General features: G+C 39.5%; 1 protein-coding gene across 1 annotated transcript in view; it reads left to right on the top strand.

Annotated features, from left to right (window-relative positions):
- LOC120833893 (inactive dipeptidyl peptidase 10) overlaps positions 1–17,780 on the top strand; it is a 95,897-nt gene extending 78,117 nt beyond the window's left edge. The window contains exons 10-25 of the mRNA XM_078091307.1: positions 1,737–1,834; positions 1,909–2,032; positions 2,119–2,157; positions 2,490–2,597; positions 3,179–3,270; positions 3,371–3,418; positions 5,892–6,013; positions 9,693–9,791; positions 10,703–10,772; positions 10,982–11,176; positions 12,516–12,570; positions 12,655–12,754; positions 13,537–13,595; positions 14,064–14,136; positions 14,579–14,652; positions 16,005–17,780. Of these exons, the coding sequence (XP_077947433.1) occupies positions 1,737–1,834; positions 1,909–2,032; positions 2,119–2,157; positions 2,490–2,597; positions 3,179–3,270; positions 3,371–3,418; positions 5,892–6,013; positions 9,693–9,791; positions 10,703–10,772; positions 10,982–11,176; positions 12,516–12,570; positions 12,655–12,754; positions 13,537–13,595; positions 14,064–14,136; positions 14,579–14,652; positions 16,005–16,142 (1,494 nt within the window). The 3' untranslated portion in view covers positions 16,143–17,780. The remainder of the gene's footprint in view (positions 1–1,736; positions 1,835–1,908; positions 2,033–2,118; positions 2,158–2,489; positions 2,598–3,178; positions 3,271–3,370; positions 3,419–5,891; positions 6,014–9,692; positions 9,792–10,702; positions 10,773–10,981; positions 11,177–12,515; positions 12,571–12,654; positions 12,755–13,536; positions 13,596–14,063; positions 14,137–14,578; positions 14,653–16,004) is intronic.
- Positions 17,781–19,094: the final 1,314 nt, after the last annotated feature.

Here is a 19,094-nt window from a genome sequence, read left to right as displayed (position 1 = left end):
AAATGAAATAATGCATTAATATCTAGGGTATTGCATGCTTTTATTTTGAAGGAACGTTATCAGAACAATATAACAGGTACTCTCTGAGCAACAGCGAGGTAGCAAGGTAGCATGGATTGCTACGTTCAAGCATTCATAACACGTTAACGCGTCCAACCCTAAGAACATTTTATAATACAGTGTATTGAAGCTAGAACGCGTCGCGTTCACTTAATTTGAATCAAGATACAAAAACACTGTTGTTATATGTGTGCACAACAATAATAATTATTAGTTGCATAGTTATTTTGAAAATTAGCTTTCCATGCCGATTGGAGTTTTGTCTACAAATAATGATTCTCCTACACAGCAACTTGTGGAAAATTCACTATTGTTTTAAAGCTGTGACTTTTCTTTGTATTGCTCCAAATCAAAACGGTTGGCGACGGATGCTTTATACTGCGGAGCACCCCTTAAAGACGAGACCACTATGACCTGCAACCCCGATTGTATTAAACCACCTTCAGCGTATCAAATGCCTTTCAGACAAGTTGTGGAGGACTGGTGGGAGGAGGGCGTAATAGGATAGGAAGACATCCAATTAAACTTGATATTCACCTTCCCAACGCAGGGTGAACATTGTGTGTGTGCACACACAAGCACACACACACGCACACTATGAATCTTTCACTTGAAACCTTGAGTGGGGTCAGCGTTATGACATCGTGGGATTAAATCAAGGAGACTAAATTACCTTTTGCTTCCTTTTATCTAAGTGAAACTAACCACCGGGGGATACAATACAAGCCAATACAAAGTAAAAGTACCCATGGCATTGTTATTTAAAAGTACAATGTCTCTGAATTTAAAGATTTACCTTATAACTGTTGGGCTATAACCCTCACCAATCAAGCCAATCAATTTCAGCAAACGTCCCAGTAAATTAATAATGCAAATCTAAAACCCAATACTAATTAGTAGTTCAATTGCTCCAAAAAACACACTTGTATTTACCAATAATATGCAGACAGAATGTCCTCTGCTGTTGGCAGTATACCGTTTAGATTTCCATATTTATGAAATCAAAGAGTAAAAGCGTTCAGATCACGCTTTGGTGTAGACCCATCTCACCGACCTCTGTAAGAGGACTTTGGAGCATTACAAGTACCTATCATCTCTCTTTCAACCTACATCTGGCCATCAGCATTTTAACAGAAACTGGTATTTTGTGACATGTTGATGTTGTAGCCACACGCTCAGATTGAATTTCAACCAGAAATCAACGTTGAAATCCCAGCTGGTATACAAAGACAAAACACAGCGTTGCTCTAAATACAAACAACAACATTCTAACATGCTGCTGTTGAAGAAGTTATGTCTACCAACTCGGTTTGGGCGTCATGTTGCGTCAATTTGCTAAATAGTGCCCAAACCAGATTGGGTAGAAATGTAACTGTTGGAGAAGACAAGAATAATAAACAGTACAGATAAGGAGGCATGAATGTGTCATCCTAGATTTCCCTTATGATGTAGACTAATGAGCATCATTTGTGAGCGAGGTTTAAGCTTCCTTGCCACAGGGCCGGTGCAGCATACAACAACGCCGTTTGTTTCCCTCTTCTTAAATATCCTCATCATATTCTCTGTTAAAGAATTGCAGGATTTATGTGCATACTTACGCGGTGTGCATCATGTATATTATCCAATTGTGTTAGGCGTGTGAAGGCAATTACACATTTGTTCTTTTTAAACTACAGATGGGACAAATGAATCCCACCGTCAGACTCTACGTCGTCACTCTGGACGGCAGCTCCCTCACAACTGAGCTGAGACCTCCGGACAGTTTTAAAAAGAGGTACGGTACACGTTGTCAACTGGAAATGGTTTTAATAAACCACTCACCATTTCTATCTGTATGTCTTTGCTTAGTGAGTACTACATCACCATGGTGAAATGGGTGGCTCAGGACAAGTTAAGTGTGCGTTGGGTGACTCGAGCTCAAAACATGTCAATACTTTCCTTGTGCGACGTCACAACAAGTGACTGCACCAAGGTAGGAACGTTATTGGTGAGGATTCTCTAGTCTTTTACACTTTATTTTAAAAAGCGTAATGTTCTGACTACATTTTTCCAACTCAGAAACATGTGGCGACATCAGAAAAGTGGCTCGATCGTCAGGTGAGTGTGTTGGTCCATCTCCATTTATAAGCCAATCAATTGTATGTAAGGCGTGGACGTGGTCCACAGGGCTTTCCGTCATCACCACCATACTTTTTCTTGGGGCACTCCAATGATGTTGTGCAACGTACATTGTATTGAACTGATTCATGAGTTGTCTTTGAGTAAAGGCCTCAGATCAATGCATTATTTAACAGTTGAGGTCAGATAAAAGAGGAGTCTCAGAGGCTCTTCCCCAATAAAGTCAATGCAATTAACTTCACTTTGTTCTTGTTGTAGGCACCTGGTTTGAACCACTACTATGAACTAATGCAGGGTGTCTGTTTTCCCAGAATGAAGAGCCGGTGTTTGCCAAGGATTACACAACATTCTTCATCACGATGCCCTTAAGACACGGCGGTCGCGGGGCATTCAACCATATCACCATGATCTCTAACCAGGTAAAACTTTGACATTTGAATACAGTACAAGAAATAGTCAGTTGAATCTATTGTGTATATTCACTTGGGGTCTAACTATTGCACACCTCCTAATGTGTCTTAAGGCCATTCAAATGATTCACACTCCTCAAGTGCTTCCATTTCCAAGTCTCATAACTTTAAACTATTTTTTTTCTGACTAGATTTCCCAAAACACCTGAGAATTCAGAGTACATTCAGTTGAATAAATTAAGGGGAGTACGGTAGATGCACCGGGGGCACTGGTTTCTGTGCAAGACGTTTTCAGTTTCTCAAGTTAATAAGTTGAACAACATGTTTGAATTGAATAGCAATGCAAGGTACGTTTATTTATACGGCACGGTTCTGCAACAAAGCAATTCAAATCGCTTGACATAAAACACATTACACAATAAAGCAATAGACCCCTTCCTTCCTCCCCCAGACAACCTGACACATCTATTTGGTTCATAATATAGCAGAATATCAGATATAATCTTACATCTTTGACTGACAGGAAGCCGGTGTAAAGACCAGTTCAGTGCAATACTTACTATAACGCTATTTTTTCTTGTGCTTCTCAGTCTGAAGGCCAGGAGGTCAACCTGCGCCACCTGACCTCAGGAAGCTGGGAGGTCTCTCAAATTCTGGCCTATGATGAGAGTGCAAACTCACTGTAAGGATGAATTTTGCCATGCGATATCAACCCAATACAATATGTGACATGTGATACTGTTCAATATGAATCCTCCAGAAGCATCTGGTGTGTTTTTCAGTTATTTCCTAAGTGCGGAAGAAGGCTCAACACACCGGCAGCTCTACAGGTACCGTTATGATTTTACTTTGTTATTATTTAAATTACCATGAGGAACTTTTTTACTGGTTATGAAGTACACTGTAATACTTTGTTTTTATGACTGTTGATGAATGAATACACAACACCGGTGTAAAATCATCAAAACCAGGATAGTAAACGTTTGCAAACAGGAGAAAGAGTTGACACACAGGTCATGCGCCAAGATTCAGAACACGATGTGCCTCTATGTGAAAGAGCACAGACTCTCTGTTGTACTAAGGTAGAACATTATTGCAGTTTTTCCAACAATGACATAGAAAAGTGAAGGACACCATCAGCAAGAAGGTTATTTCTATATTCAATTCATTTTATTTTGTATAGCCCAAAATCGCAAATGACAAATTAGCCTCAGAGGGCTTTACAGTCTGTACACATGCGACATCCTCTGTCCCGAAACCCACCATCGGCACAGGAAAAACTCAAAGAATGAACAACCCTTCCAAAGAGGGAAAAAAGGGAAGAAACCTTAGGAAGGCTTCTGATCCACAGAAGCCTGTGGGGAGGGAAAGTACAAAGACTTTAGGAAAGGGTAATGTCGGTTTATGATGGCAGTAATAGTAATATGATTAATATTTATAATAATAATGATGATGATGATGATGATAGCAGCAGGTGTCAGCAGGGCCACGGTAGGACGCAGGAACAGGGTCCAGATAGTACCATGATCCATGGAAACCTGTGAGCCGAGAAAGCACAAATACTCCGTGGAAGAAACAAAGTTACTGATGCCCATTAATGTTTACAGCAATAGAAATGGGAATATTGATGATATTAGAGGCAGTAGGTGTCCGCGGGCAGGCAGGAGTCAGGACCAAAAGAAGCTGAATTAGTCATGTGCATTGTGCATTGAATAGGAAAGACATTTTTTCAGGGCCACAGAGTCACATTTTAAATCAGATGAGATCCAGAATTTTTGCAACTAAAGTCTAAAGTAAAAGGATACATAACCAGACCTGAGAGGGTCAGACTCTCAAACACGGCTGCAGTAAAACAATAGCATTTCTAAAGGGACTCTGGTGCATTGCAACACTACCACTACCACACAAACATAAAGTTCCATGAAGGAACTTTAAGGAATAGTCTGACAATTTGGGAAATATGCATATTTGCTTTCTTGCTGAGAGAGCTAGTCACCACTTTGGTTCTATCTACATTTCTACTGCACTGTCACTGAAATCTTATGAGAGAATACAAGGATTTTAACTACGCATTCTTGGCTAAATTTTCAGCATTTAATGGCTTTGTTAGTCATGTTGCTTAATATACAATTTACAAGAATAGTGCGCATATTTGACCAGATTTCCATCAAATTGGTAAAATAAAACACTTAATAAAATACATTTTCATCAACTACTCTATGAGGATGGTCTTTTCAGTTAGACATTTAACCAGTGCAGAAGAACAGGACGTTTACAGAACTAAAGAAGCCATATCTCAAACTGTACACAACAGTTCAGGAAATCTGAAATATGACATTTCTGTATGCTTCATGTATTAGTGTGAGTAGTCCAATAAACGCGCCATGAAGATCTCATTCACCAGGGGTGTACAACTCACTTTTACCCTGGGCCACATCAGCAAAATGGTTACCTTCAAAAGGCCGGTTTTGTAACTAAGTCTGTATGAATGTGATGAATGAACTACTCACAAACGTATTGTGAAATTTCTCTCTGCATTTAACAATTCAAGTATAAAAATCTTTTACAAAAGCTCTACACTGTCAACTGGGCCTTACTGCCTTTGATCAGCAGCTGATTAAAAAGCCAAGTAACTCCTCGTCTCTTTGGCTCGCTGCACTGCTTCAAAAGCACTTGGAAACGAGGGCAGTTTATTTAGCCACAATGAATCTAGCTTTAAAGGCTTCTTCATTTATAGCTATGGCTTTTGTAAATATATTCTGCTGCTATTGTAGTCTGTCTTTTAATTCTTCAACGAGTTGATGTTTTTCTTGGATGATGAGGTTATCTTACTCAGCTCCGTGTTCTGTGCCCAAATGGAAATTGTATTACTTCATCGCCAACAAACATGTATCTGCCTTCCCATCTTTTACTAAATTTCCCTATGCGTACATTTTTCTCTTCTTAGACATTTTGGGATTATTTGTCATTCTTTTTAAAATTTGATCACCTTTGGAAAGCCAAGAGACCCAAATCCGCCTTTAGTTTGACATGTTTTTTTTTATCTTTCCATTAAATTTACAGCTTCTGTAGTTGTTTTTTAACAACAAACAGACATGTCAACTTAAAAGTAAAGCAGAGAATGGAAACATAAAAACAGTGAGATGGAAACCCATTCAGTGGGTTTGACACAGGTTTAATGTGTGACCATTGCTAGCCATAGTCTTCTGGGATTTAGTCTTTTGCCTGCAGGCCAGAAACCTGCAGAGTGTAAATCCTCTCCGATGAACTTCCTTTGACCTCACACACCTTTTTCTTAAACAGAGTCTCCACCCTGGATCCATTTCATAAAGAATGCCTCACCTGCGCTCTCTTCAAATCAAAGTGCACCTACTACGACACCATCCTCAGTCCGGACTATCAACATGTCCTCCTCAACTGCAGAGGTAACACCCCATTATAACCATAACAGAGACATGATAATTGTGTATTGAAATCAACCAATTCTCCATCTTAATCATCCATATCTGCTATGTTGAGTCCGTATATTGAATGTATTCATTAATGACAGCTGAATATAAAAACAAATCTACTGCAGAATTAATATCTATCTTGTAAATAGTGGCAGTGCACTTACATAAGTATTCACCCCCCTTGGACTTTTCTTTTTTTTCAAATTTATAGTCCGTCACCTGGAAGTTGGGGGAAAGTTTACATAGATTTCAAAATTTACAAATACAAATCGCTGAGTCCATATATATTCTCCCTCTGTAAACCCCTCCAAAAAAGATTGGTTGCAACCAATTGCCTTCATAAGTCACATTTAGTGACAAAATCACTAAATAGGTTCCACCTTTAAGCAATTTAATCTCAGTATAAATACACCTGTTCTGTGAAGCCCTCAGAGTAATAATGATAAATGCTCTGTTCAGGAACTAAAATCCCTGCGAATGACTGGCGACCAATCAAGGCTGTACCCCATCCTTCGCCTAATGTTATCTGGGGCTGGATTTGAAACGTCAAACAAATTACCCCTTAATGTCCATTCCTAACCACTATTGCTTGACTGCTGTGGAAAACAGGGTGTAGGAAAGATGACAGCCACCGCTGTGTTTAGGGGGTCCGACGGGAGTGAAGTCAGTCTGTAGCAGTTAAACTTCAATTTCTCCAAAGATGGACTACAAAGAAGTGCATCTTCGACGTCTTCGTCCATGTGTTGTTATCGTGCTCAGTCATGTAGACCAGGGTCCATAACCTTTTTTGCCTCATGGAGCTAAGTCGGAAAGCATCCTTACCACTAGATCAAACAGCTATTATCATGTCGGCCACTTACACTACTTCCGTGTCATTTCACTCAGTTAACCTTCCTAAGCAAATTTGACAATTCAAATGAGATTGACGCTAGCCCCCCGACGACCCTGTATGACGGATAAATTACTCTGAAGATGAATGGATGGATGGAATTGTCAGTATTTGCAGATGATGCGACAATTTGGGGGAAATATGGAATTCATAGTGAACAAACTGCATAGAGTAATTTTTAAAGGTAGAAGAAAGGTCGTATAAATGATCATATAAGACAAGGAGACAAATTGGTAGAGAAGTGAATAATAACGTAGAGAGAGTAAAACACTTTAAATAAAGTGAAAAATCTGACAATATAGGTCGAAATTTTGTCTTAGGTTATAAAGGCAGACTTTAAGGTTATAAACAAAATATCCCAATCCTTGAACATTTCACCGAGCACCATAAAGTCCATCATCAAAAAAAATATAAAGAATATGGCACAACCAATTGACAAACCGCACACGGAGCTAGTGACACACCCTAATAGACTTGCAGCTGTAATTGCAGCAAAAAGGGGTTCTACCAAGTATTGACTCAGGGCATCCAACAGATGTCAACTTTTTGTTCTCATTATTGTTTGTGCCACAATAAAGATATTTTGCATTTTCAAAAGCATGTTGTGTTGATCAAAATAGTAAAAAGTCTATTTCAATCTATTTGAATTCCAATTTGTAAAGGTACAAAACGGGAAAACCCATTGGTTTCAATACTCAATGTATTATGTCAAATTACAGATAGTTGTTAGCTATTAGCAAAACAGGTTATATGACATTTGATATTCATTTTTGTTTACTATTGTATTTTGAAGGGACGTTTCACCCCAAAATGAAGGATACATATTTCCCTCTTACCTGCTATTTCCCTCTAACAGCTATTGCTGTATGGTGTTGACTAGTTTTGGAGATATTGACTGCAGATGTTTGACTTGTATGAAATATTATGGACCTTGTAGTCCTCAAGGCATTGGTATACAGTGCTACAAGTAAGAGAAAAATAAATACACTCACAATACACATAAAAAATGTCACGTAAATTAACGGTATTTTACTGGCAGCAAGGATGCCAGGAATTTACCGTTATTTTACGGTATAATCCGTAAATGGGGTTTACACTATGTTACCGTAAACTTGATTACTGTATGTTACCGTAAACGTATGTTACAACGTAAATTTGACTGTTAACTGCAACGTACTTGCAGTCGACGCTAGTAACTTACTGTTTTATTTACAGTGCCCTACCGTAATTTTACGGTATGTTGTCGTATATTGGATTACAGTTTCTTACCATACGATTACTGTTTTTGTGTTACCAGAATGTTACCGTTTACTTATAACCGTGTACTTTCCCCCACAAATTAAACCCACGGTCATAGTGGTTGGAGTTTATTAGATGCCTTTAAGACAAAAATGTTCGGCATTTGTAACCAAGATCAAAAACATAAAATATGCTGCATGTATACAATAATACAAAAATGAATCGTAAAATCATTAGGAACAAGGTAAACTAGCTGCAACAATACGCCATGGAACACTTTCAATTGACCGCAGCAAACGGCTGGCATCCTTAATCCAGTGCCTCTGTAAAACAAACCAAAATCAAATATTTAGAAACACTGTCATTGGTAAAATATTAAAATTACAAAGTTTAGGAAGACAACAAGATGTAAGGAAGGAGAATGTTAATCATGCTAGGCAAATAACACTTACCAACGTTACTTGGAGAGACGAGGCAATGAGAAACTCCTCCCTAACCGCACTGACAGGTGTTCTGGATGAACTGAGATTACGCGTCTGACGTCACGTTCAGGAGCAGTCGGTCACGATTAACACTCAAATGACTTTTAGGCAATGAACACTTTGAATAATGCAAATATTTATAATCTTTACATTCGGGCCACTGAAACGACAGTGAAGGCGGCACATGCGATAGGGAGGGTGTGCTGTGCAGCACAAGGTTGGCGGTTTGAATCCTGGCTGCTCCCTGTGCCAAGTCGAAGTGTCCCTGAGCAAGACACCTAACCCCCAAATACTCCACATAAGATTATGTCAAACCATGGGTGTTAAAAGTGACAGCTGCATGTATAGTAATGTCCTGTAAGTCAAAGTCATCATCGTATCTCATGAGATACTATCTCATTATGATGACTTACAGGACCTGTTTGTCAGTGGCTGACATAGGCTTCCATACATTAACCGACAAAAGATGTAGATGGATTGTGATTCACTGCACTTGTATGTGTAGTTCCACCACTTCATAAAATATATGTAACATGCAGTTGAATTACGGTAATCTGCTATTATTGTAAATTGACAGCTTTAACTGTTTATTCATGACATTGGCCGTCAATTTACAAGCAAGGGATGGAAATTTAACTGCATGTTACAGTTATTATGACATACTGTAAGATACCGTTGCAATGCACCGTAAATTTACAGCAATTTTTTACAGTGTACATATTACTTTAAATAATTAGAGGTGAACTGTCACTTTATTGTTTAATGTGTTGCATTTCAGATTAAATTGTATGATAAAGTTTAAATCTTTGACCTTTCGCTCATTTTTTAGTCTTTTTCCTCTCCCACAGTCCCACAGAAAACCAAGCCTTATTTTTTTTTAATCCCATTATTTTAAGATTGTTTGGTAATGAACGTGACCATTTCCACACACTTCAGACCACAGCCGGCTCTTTGAAATACATGTGTTATGTCAGGTTTTATTTAGTTATTGCAAGTATGGGTGACTTACTAACTAAAGTCATTCTTCTTCTTGCGCTGACAGAGTACAAGACTGTGGAAATGAACGTAGTATTAAGACATGCGATGATGGACAAGAGGATTCCCAAGTGGGAAAGAAGAACCGTTCAAATCAACGACTTTGGTAGGACATACACATCATCTTCAACTATTTACCTTTCAACACTCTTTCATCACCAACTAGTCAATACTTCTCATTCTTTCCTATTTTTTATTTATTATTCATTATTTTGAGCAATAATCAGGTGTAAATGCAATCTTTCTCATACCGCTCAGTGATTCTATGCCCACAATAAGTTAATTACTCTGACAAATCAGATAACGTGCAAACGGCTTCCTCTATATTCATATTTATATAGATTTATTTTATATTTCATGTTCAACATTTTTCAAAATGTTTTCTTTGGTTGAATAATATACTCATTTCAATTATAGTTGCCATTCCTTTCCTCTAGAAACGCCAATGTTGAGGCTTTATTTCAGGGTAAAATAGTTGTGAAAATGCTACAATCCCAAAATGCTAGCTTAGAATGCTATATGGCGAAGAGCTCCAAACCGCTGGGAAAAGTTTTGACGGTTTCCAGCACAGTAGTTACCCATCCGCTGGACAGGCAGGATAACGCACATCTGCACGTCAGACTAGCACATTCAAGGAAACACAACTTGAGCCAACAGGTGCACAGCTTTTTGAGCTGATTATGAATCCCAAACGCAGCCCAATATCATTTCATTTAGTCCACAGTTCACCGCATGGCTGCCATTTGTTAGTCCGTGTTTACCATAAAAGACATTCGAAACATATTAAAGGCCTTTTGAGTAGGAACGCTGTCAATTTCAATGAGGCAACAGTGTTGTGATGTGATGTTGTGAACTATGCAAGATGATGTTTTCAGAAGGATACATAATATGTACATTGCAGTGCATAACAAAAGTCCCACTCTGAATCTTCCCCTTCAAAATATCTAACCTGAATGCAGCAGGAGATGTACACTAGAACAAATTACCTACTATTAAAGTCTTGATTGTGTTTTGCAGGACTTTGTCTGGAGTTGATTGTCCCAGTAGGTTTGGATGAAACAAAGGAGCACCCGTTGTTACTGATTCTGTAGGTCATTTCATTTGAATTCTATAGTGTATTAAGTTGAAGGTTCCCAACTTCCATCATAGATCAAATTTGTAGGGTCATGTGTAGATGATATAATCATACCGAACGTGTAGTTTTGTTAATCTTTATTTTGATGTGTTTTTCTGGAAGAATTTTTCTTTGACTCATGGGCTTCCTCACGGACTAAACTGATAACCATCCTCTCTCAGCGACAGCGCCCCCGGTGGTCAGGCTGTGAGCGACCGCTTCTCTCTCGGCTGGGACTCGGTGCTGGTCAGCTCTGACAGCGTCATCGTAGCTCGTCTGGACGGCCGGGGCAGCGGCTCCCAGGGTCAGAGGATCCTGCACGAGGTTCACCACAGACTGGGAACTGTGGATGTTCAGGACCAGGTCGCAGCTGTAGAGTACGCTTCTCTTTTTCTTCTCAAAAGTCACTTGATTGCCAAACAAACTGTTTGCAGGGTTCTCCAAATATTGCTGACAGTGATGTTTCTGTTTTTGTATTGATGGTGCTATTTAATATGTTGATAACAAGTATTTTATTATATTTCTTCTTGCTGTTTGTCTGTAGCTGTGCTAGTGTAACAAATTTGGTGTTTTTTATAGTTAACTGCAATAATTGTCCCTTATAAAATAAGACCTAATGAACTATATTCCTTTGAAAAGGAAACTATAACGTGGGAGTCTGTCTGAATGTTTCTCCTTCAATTCTCTCAAAACTGGTTCTTCTAGTTGACACTAGTTAGCCATTGCATGCTGAGGAATCAAAGAAATGCAGAAGCGAGCTCCATATGACTGTTTTTTGGGTCCCAATAACTAAGGTTCAACACTAACCTTTCTTTAGTTCCCTGAACTAAAGCTTTTTAAAAGTCATCATCCTTGAATCTGGCTCAGTTGATTAAAGGCAGCAGCAAACAGAAATGTCTGCAGTCTTGAAGGCGCTGAGAGTCTCAGCAGACCTGCGGCTTCCTGAGAGTTTGTTCCACATATTTGGAGCAGAAGAACTAAGTGCTGCTTCTCCATGTTTGGTTGGAACAGAAAGGAGAGCCGTCCCAGACCACCTGAGGGGTTGGGTAACCCCAAGAAAGGTTCAAATCAGGCTTCTCAGTTCACCAAATCAAGGATTTTTACTGACCTACACGCAACTACATCAATGTGTCTCTCTGCCCGACAAAGAGGGCTAGTTGGCCCAAGTAGGCTTACTTTGGAAGATCACCTTGTTGTTTTAAACTCTGACATGCCAGGTTCCCCACTAGCTTCGGCTTTGGACATCAAAACGCATATGGACGTCAGGGGTCACATGCATTTTCAATTATTTTTTTATTCAAAATATGCACAAGTATTTACAAAATAACAGTGCTGAAGTAATGTAAAATAAGCTGGTCTTATTGGTGCGAGTCTATTTTTCTGGTGATTTTTCAACCATCCACCCTTCCCCTCACTCTTAACACTGAGTGAGTTACACTTTCCACATTAAAGTTTGATGCTGATGGGTCTCAGACACTGAGGGCCACCTGGGATGAAGACCAAGCTATACCACAGCTTGGTCTTCATCCCAGGTGGCCCTCACATTTCTGAGGATTTTGGAAAATGAATGGGTTCCTTTTGGCTAACTAAGGCTGCTAAAACTAAATTGGCAAACAATCAGCTGAATTTCTGAGACACCAATAATATTTTGCTGTGTAGTCTCATTAGGAAGGAATTATTATTTTTTGCTATTTAGTTACCTCATTCCATTTACAGGCACCTGATCAGACTACCCTACATCGATGGCAACAGAGTTGGAGTTTATGGAAAGGTAACGTCGCCTCTATGTCTATCAAACCACAGAAAATGACTACCTTTACTCATTCTCTTAAAGCAGCCGTGTTCTTTGTTTCAGGCGTATGGAGGATTTATTTCAACTCTCCTACTCCTGTCCCACAGCTCCATGTTCCGGTGTGGTATTGCTGTCGCCCCCATAACAAACTGGAGACTCCATGGTATCACAACGACGGAATGTCACACATAGCCACAGTAGCACAATGATCTGAATGTTTGGTCTATGTAACGGTGTCCAGTCGGCATTAGCACTCGAGCCTATTCTCATCTCTTTGAACTCAAACAGACTCAGGAAATAGGTTGCTTGGTAGCAGTAGGGCCTCTGTGACCCCACTGAGGGACAAAGAGGAAAATGTCAAGCACACACACACACAATCACAATAGGGACAGCAGAGGTGAGAGCAGACCGACCGATAAGGAGACCAGGGACACGCATGGTTTAAATACGCCGTGCTGGTGCAGGTGACTGGACACAGGAGGAAACAGATCAGGGACACAACAGACAATCAGAGGACGAGGAAACACACCAGGGCAGGAAGTGCAGTCAAACCAGGGACACAAGAGGCAGGACAACACAAAATAAAGCAGGAAATAAACACATACTGTGACAGTCTGTCCAAAGACCTTCAAACAGCCAGTAAAACCAGTTATCGTATCTGGTCATCAATACTGACATATATTCTCTAAGCAACACACCATGGGGACGGCATTATTTTTATAAAGCAACACTAAACAAATGGACCACTAAGTCAGAATGTCAAACAAACGTAGAAGCCTAACAAACCGACTGGAGCCACATTAATCATCAATGCCATAGTTGTCACTGTATCCAATGTATACTGAATAAGTAGTACTGAAAGGAATTCAAAGTCTTGTTGTGAATAAGTGATTTAAAACTTCAATGCTGACAATATCTCTCTTTCCCTTTGTCATCCTTTTAAAGGGTCGGCCTACACTGAGAAATTCTTTGGCTCCCCGGCAAAAGAGGATCTCAAATACCAAGTAGGAACCTGCTGTTGTGAAAACAAACAATGAGCAGCAGTTTGTGTGTGAAGTGATTTTATTTTCAATGGCAGGCGATCTACCAGCACTGCCTTGGCACCCCTGTCCTCAGACAATCACAGAGATTTGCACTAATGTTTTAAAAAGGCATTTCCTGTTTTTTTACATCTCCATGCTTACACTGGTAACCCCTCGTTTAACGTCACATTGCAATGTGGCAAAGTCAGAATGCAGACTCATGATGAAAGTGTTCATAATGTCTACAACAGAGCCCTCAAATGCTTGATGATTGGACAGTTGGACAGAACTGAACCTTCATAGACTTGATGGGAGCGCCTGAAAGTGTCTGTGTGCACAATTGCTCAGATTGGGCCATTGTTCATTTTGAATAACATGTTATTTTTAGACGATGTATAAAACTCTCCTCAGTCCCTGGAGGCTCATCTTACTGTTCACTGTCTCCGGCAGATTTCCAGTCTGCTCAGAAACATTACAGCATCAAATCCTCTGAACCTCCGAATTATCCACGGAACTGCAGATGGTGAGTGTTGGTACAGGTATGGACATCAGAATAGATGTGGGCGCTTTAGAGGGTTCACAAGCAGGCTACACCATTTTAAAATTACTTGACTTTTCGCGAGAGCAACACATTTTAAAGTACACAATACATACTTAGCGCTATTTTGTTGTGAATGTTATTTTTGCTACGCTTCCATTTGTATCACTGCTAACAATGGGTAGGGATTCTACAGCAAAATGATGTGTGCTCATTTGTTGGTTCAATGTTGGAATCTCATCTTGACTTGAGGCTACCTAGTCTCAGCCGTGTGCTTAACATCACTGCACGACACAGAATGTACAATGTATGACGTGTTTTGGCTCTACAATCGAGTTTTCATTAACTGCCCAACTGTGGAAGTGTACTGGACTGAGCACGGCGGCTCGGTTGAATTATCATTTGATTGACCTTCTCTTTTTTTCAGCCACTGTTCATTTCCAGCATACTGCAGAGTTGGTCAAAACGCTGTCTGCGTCAAATGTGAAGTACACCCTGCAGGTGACTGCTGCCATTGCTTCTTTGAGTAGATCTTACTCTATTTACAAGAGTAGACCTTGATGTTGTTTTCATGTGTCAAACAAGCCGCCGTCTTTCTATTAAGCTTTAAAGACACAGCTGGTGACTGACATAAAATAAATATAACCCTCCAAATACATCGGCCCTCAACATCTAATGCCAATACACAGAGCTACTCCTAAGTAAGTTCTTTATGGGAAAAACAATGTTCCAGTGTAGAAAAAACAACCCTGTGTGAAAGTAATTGTTGAGTTAGCCTCTCACATTAACCTTTCTAGAGGAATGATTTGTAAGCTTAACTTCCTGTCAACGCAGATGTCAATTTTGTAATTATTTTGCTAAGTGCATTTTGATTTTGATGTAGCTGACCCTACGGAGGGGAGGGGTACCTACAGCATAATGGTTTGAAGCATAAGCTAGACAAAGGATGAGGTGGGAGTCACAGTGCGTTGATCCTGACAGTAGTTCAAGAGTAAATTCAAAAAAGAAACTGGGTTCCTTTGCCTCCTCTGTACTCATTTAATTTAATTTGCAAGATTTCCCTTTGCACAAAGGAAAACAGCCAATCAGATAAGTGGAGTCGTTAGGGCAGCTGTCCATCACTGTTATCTTACAGTTAGATACTTAGAACACGTTGATTTAAATCAGACCTACCATATTTGGCTCCTTAAATAATGCACATGTAAAAGTTAATATTTGTTCCAATAAATGTGAAGATAACGAGCACTCTCGTTTGCACAGTATATATTAAACTGCGCCCATCTGGCTCTGTAGAAAGACAGACTGTCAACTGTCTACAGAAGCTGAGTTTTACTGAGCCCTGTTCTCTGTATTTGTCCACCAACACCTCTGCTGGTTAACCATAGCGCCATACCAAAATTACCCAAATGTTTTGTGGGGATTTAATTGCAATAAACAGCTTTCAGTCAGAATTCCTGCTTTGTGGTTCTTCTACACACAGCCATGCAAAGAGTTTTGTCTGGTCTCTGAACAAATAGTAGCTTCATTGTAGAACTCTCACTGACAGACAGCTGCATTATATTCATCCTCCATGTCTGGCTCACCAACGTCAGGACATCAATGAGAACCTCAACCCTGATAGACCTCTGGGACACGGCGTTTAGGGCATATCTTGCTAAACCTGAAATATATCAGTGCGTATCAGCCTTCGCTTTGCATTTGGTGCAAAGACAATATAACTCATCAGAAAGTGACAGAGCACATTTCCAGAATTAGCTATTTTAATTTAGTGCTTTTGACATTGTAGTGTAAATGTAATTGAATAAATAAAAAACCTAAGGTTAAATAACTCTTTTCTATTTTCTCCTGCTTAGATTTTCCCAGATGAAGGACACACTATGGCCTCCACCAAGAGTCAACGCTACATGCTGAACTCAGTGCTCACCTTCTTCAAGCTTTGCCTTGAGGAGGAGCAGGTTGACGCCCTGAAGAAATCTAAAGACCGTGACTAACGTAACTAAGGGGCTCTTCACTGAGACAGTTTTCTGACTGTAATTAGCCAACAAACAGAGGCTGTGTTCCGCTGAAGAAAAGAATTACTATGTGGGATGTGTAGGGTTACATGTGCTAGAACCATGATGGGGATCCCAGGGTTGTAATTATTGATTGTGGGATTTATGGTTGTATTATTGCTGGATTCCGATGCTTTAGATTTTAGATTTATTCTTTGTATCACGAACTGAGTACAAATGTCAGGGAATCAAAGGAACTTGTATTTTTCCATGTTACAGTAGAATTGTTGCTGACTGCTGTTTTCTACTGTGAATATTTCGATTTACTGCAAAGGCAACTTAACCTGGGCGATAAAATCACAAAACAACTTATGCAGGTGCCTTTACCCCATTGCAGTCATCATTATTTCCCAAACGTATAGCCAACGAGGTTTACACTCACATTAACATGCAGTCTCTTCAGGGAATACAATGGTTTAAAGCCCCATCTACCTTTTATCTTAACAACTTCAGGAAAATGGAGTTAAAAATGCTTTTGCTTTTCTGATAAATGGGCACACGCTAATAACATAGTTTATAAACTATTTGGGATATAATATGATGACAGAGGGATCAAAAGCCATTAGTTGTGCGAGACCCTGTGGAGTTCATCTACAGGCAGCCTTCTGCTATTCTCTTCTGTGCCTGCTTTCTTCCACCATTATTAGTTTACATTTTCATTTTTTGGATACCAGAGAATGGATAACTCTTAATAATAACAACCATTATTGATCAATGGTTAATTAGGCCGCTGTGTCCGTGCACAACTCCCCCATTGTGCTGCAGCAACCTGCAAAATATTTACGTTGACCGGTTAAAGTTGCATGGTAATGTATGTAACACTTACATCAAGATTAAGACAACAATTACATCAGACTGAATCAATCATTGTAAGTATTAACCTGCTCTCTAAGATATTTTCAGATTTACAGAGTGTTTATTCATATTTAACATTATTACCTTATATTCATCTTTTCCAACGTATATTACAGCCATCCAGATACATTTTTCGACCTGGTTATAACTATTTATTGATAATAAAGTTAATTTTCTTTGCCAGTCAAATTAATTAATTAGCAATTTACCATTTATTAATAATGGTCACATTAGCTTCTCCCAGTTCCCTTTGGTAATGTACCCATGAATTTGTAAAGTCAACTATCACTTGATTTTTTTTTCATTCCAAACCGACACCAAGTCATAACCATTTGACATTAGCATCAAACTACCAACTACACTGGGGCGACCCGGATTGGTTGCCCGTTCATGAATGAGTCCAATCAAAGGTGGATGCCTTTTGGCAGTCTCACTATGTTCTTAGGAACGGCCATGGCTGGATTCGTCCCTATTACATGCACCGTCTAACATCCCAGAATGGGAAAAGTGTTTGAAAAGGGCAGAAACCGGAGACATGTATGTTTTAATAATACTGGTGTATTATATACAGTGTGCTTTGTGTATGAATCACCATACCCTCCTTGAGTAGGATGTAGCAAACAAAAAGATTTCCTGACCATGATCCTGAGCTGCTTACACTTCTGCACTGGCTTTATTCTGTGTTGTCTGCAATTGATTCCTGATATATATATATATATATACTTTGTGAAATAAATTATTAAACAAGACCACGTATTGTATTTGTGCCTGCCATTGTTTGCTGTTGAGCTCAGAAGACAAAGCAATTAAATGAGGATTTCTTTCAGAGCCAAAACAATTTACCCAATCTTGATTTGCTGATGGTGCAGCAGAGAAATGCTGGTGCACCAAAACATTTGTGCATGTTTGCAGGTAGCAGCAGTGACAGGCAGTATCTCCCATTTGCTTTCAAGCTACAGCCGCAGTCAGCCCCAACCATTTTTATTTCTAATGACTTTTAACAAAAAGCAGAGTGTCAACTTTAAACACTGTATGGCTGTAAAATGACCCTCAGAACTGAGAGGCTATGAACCCATATTTGTTCAAAGTTGTCAATCAAGATTTATTTAATTAAAGAGATGCATAAACAAAATTGCGAATGACATTGACATAATAGGAGAGCTGATTAAACATGAGTCTTAGCTATGATATTATTGTTATTATTGAGACATCATATTTTGATGGAGTAGGGAAGTCATTAGTTGTGAAGCAATATCAAACCAATGGCGGTTAGATGGTGGTGGTGAACATCTGTATGGATGGGATGTGGTTAGCAAGGTAAAGCCAATCCGTAGGTCCCATGAACTGTCATTCTTTGTCTCGTGACTCCTTCTCGTCCTCCTTGTGAAAAAGAGTCTAATTGTATATAAGTCTTAGATTTATTACCTCAGAAAACATTTTAAACATGAGTTACGGACACAATTGCTAGTTTCAAGTCTCCCTCAATACAGCTTGATTTTCTATTATAACATTAAGGTCCATTTAGAGTCAAATAATAATAATAACTATAACCCTGAGTGAGTGATTTCCCTGTACATGAAACTTAGGTTACTATATTTAATTCAGCTTTAGTTTGCTCTTAATCCTCTCGTGTCACTTCTGGTTCCAAATTGCTGAGTTCCAAACCTAAGGTCCAGAAAACGAATGAGTGACGTCGTGGTGAAATAACTTATTATTTAGAGTCCATAAGAGAAACTCATGTTCTTTCTAGAGGGAAAGTTGATTGTGATGGAGAGTGGAGACTCACATGGGGGAGGGAGGAGGGAGCATCGCTCCGACACTGAAACAACCGTTGACAGATGAGATTAAAGAACAATTGTAAAGCAGTGAGATTATTGGCTCACAGACGTTGTAGTAAAAGCGGATGTTTTGAACTGAAAGGGTGAACGCCTTCTGTCAGCCGGGAGTCGAAAGGGAGGAAACAAGCACTGACAGAGAGAGAAAAAGGGGGAGGGATTCTTCCTGCATATTTGCATTAAAGAGGGCCTGATAATGTAA

This window comes from Gasterosteus aculeatus, chromosome 16 (assembly GCF_964276395.1).
Source record: "Gasterosteus aculeatus chromosome 16, fGasAcu3.hap1.1, whole genome shotgun sequence".
Lineage (NCBI taxonomy): Eukaryota > Metazoa > Chordata > Actinopteri > Perciformes > Gasterosteidae > Gasterosteus > Gasterosteus aculeatus.
Note: the sequence above shows the minus strand (reverse complement) of the source record. Positions and strands in the feature narration are given on the sequence as shown.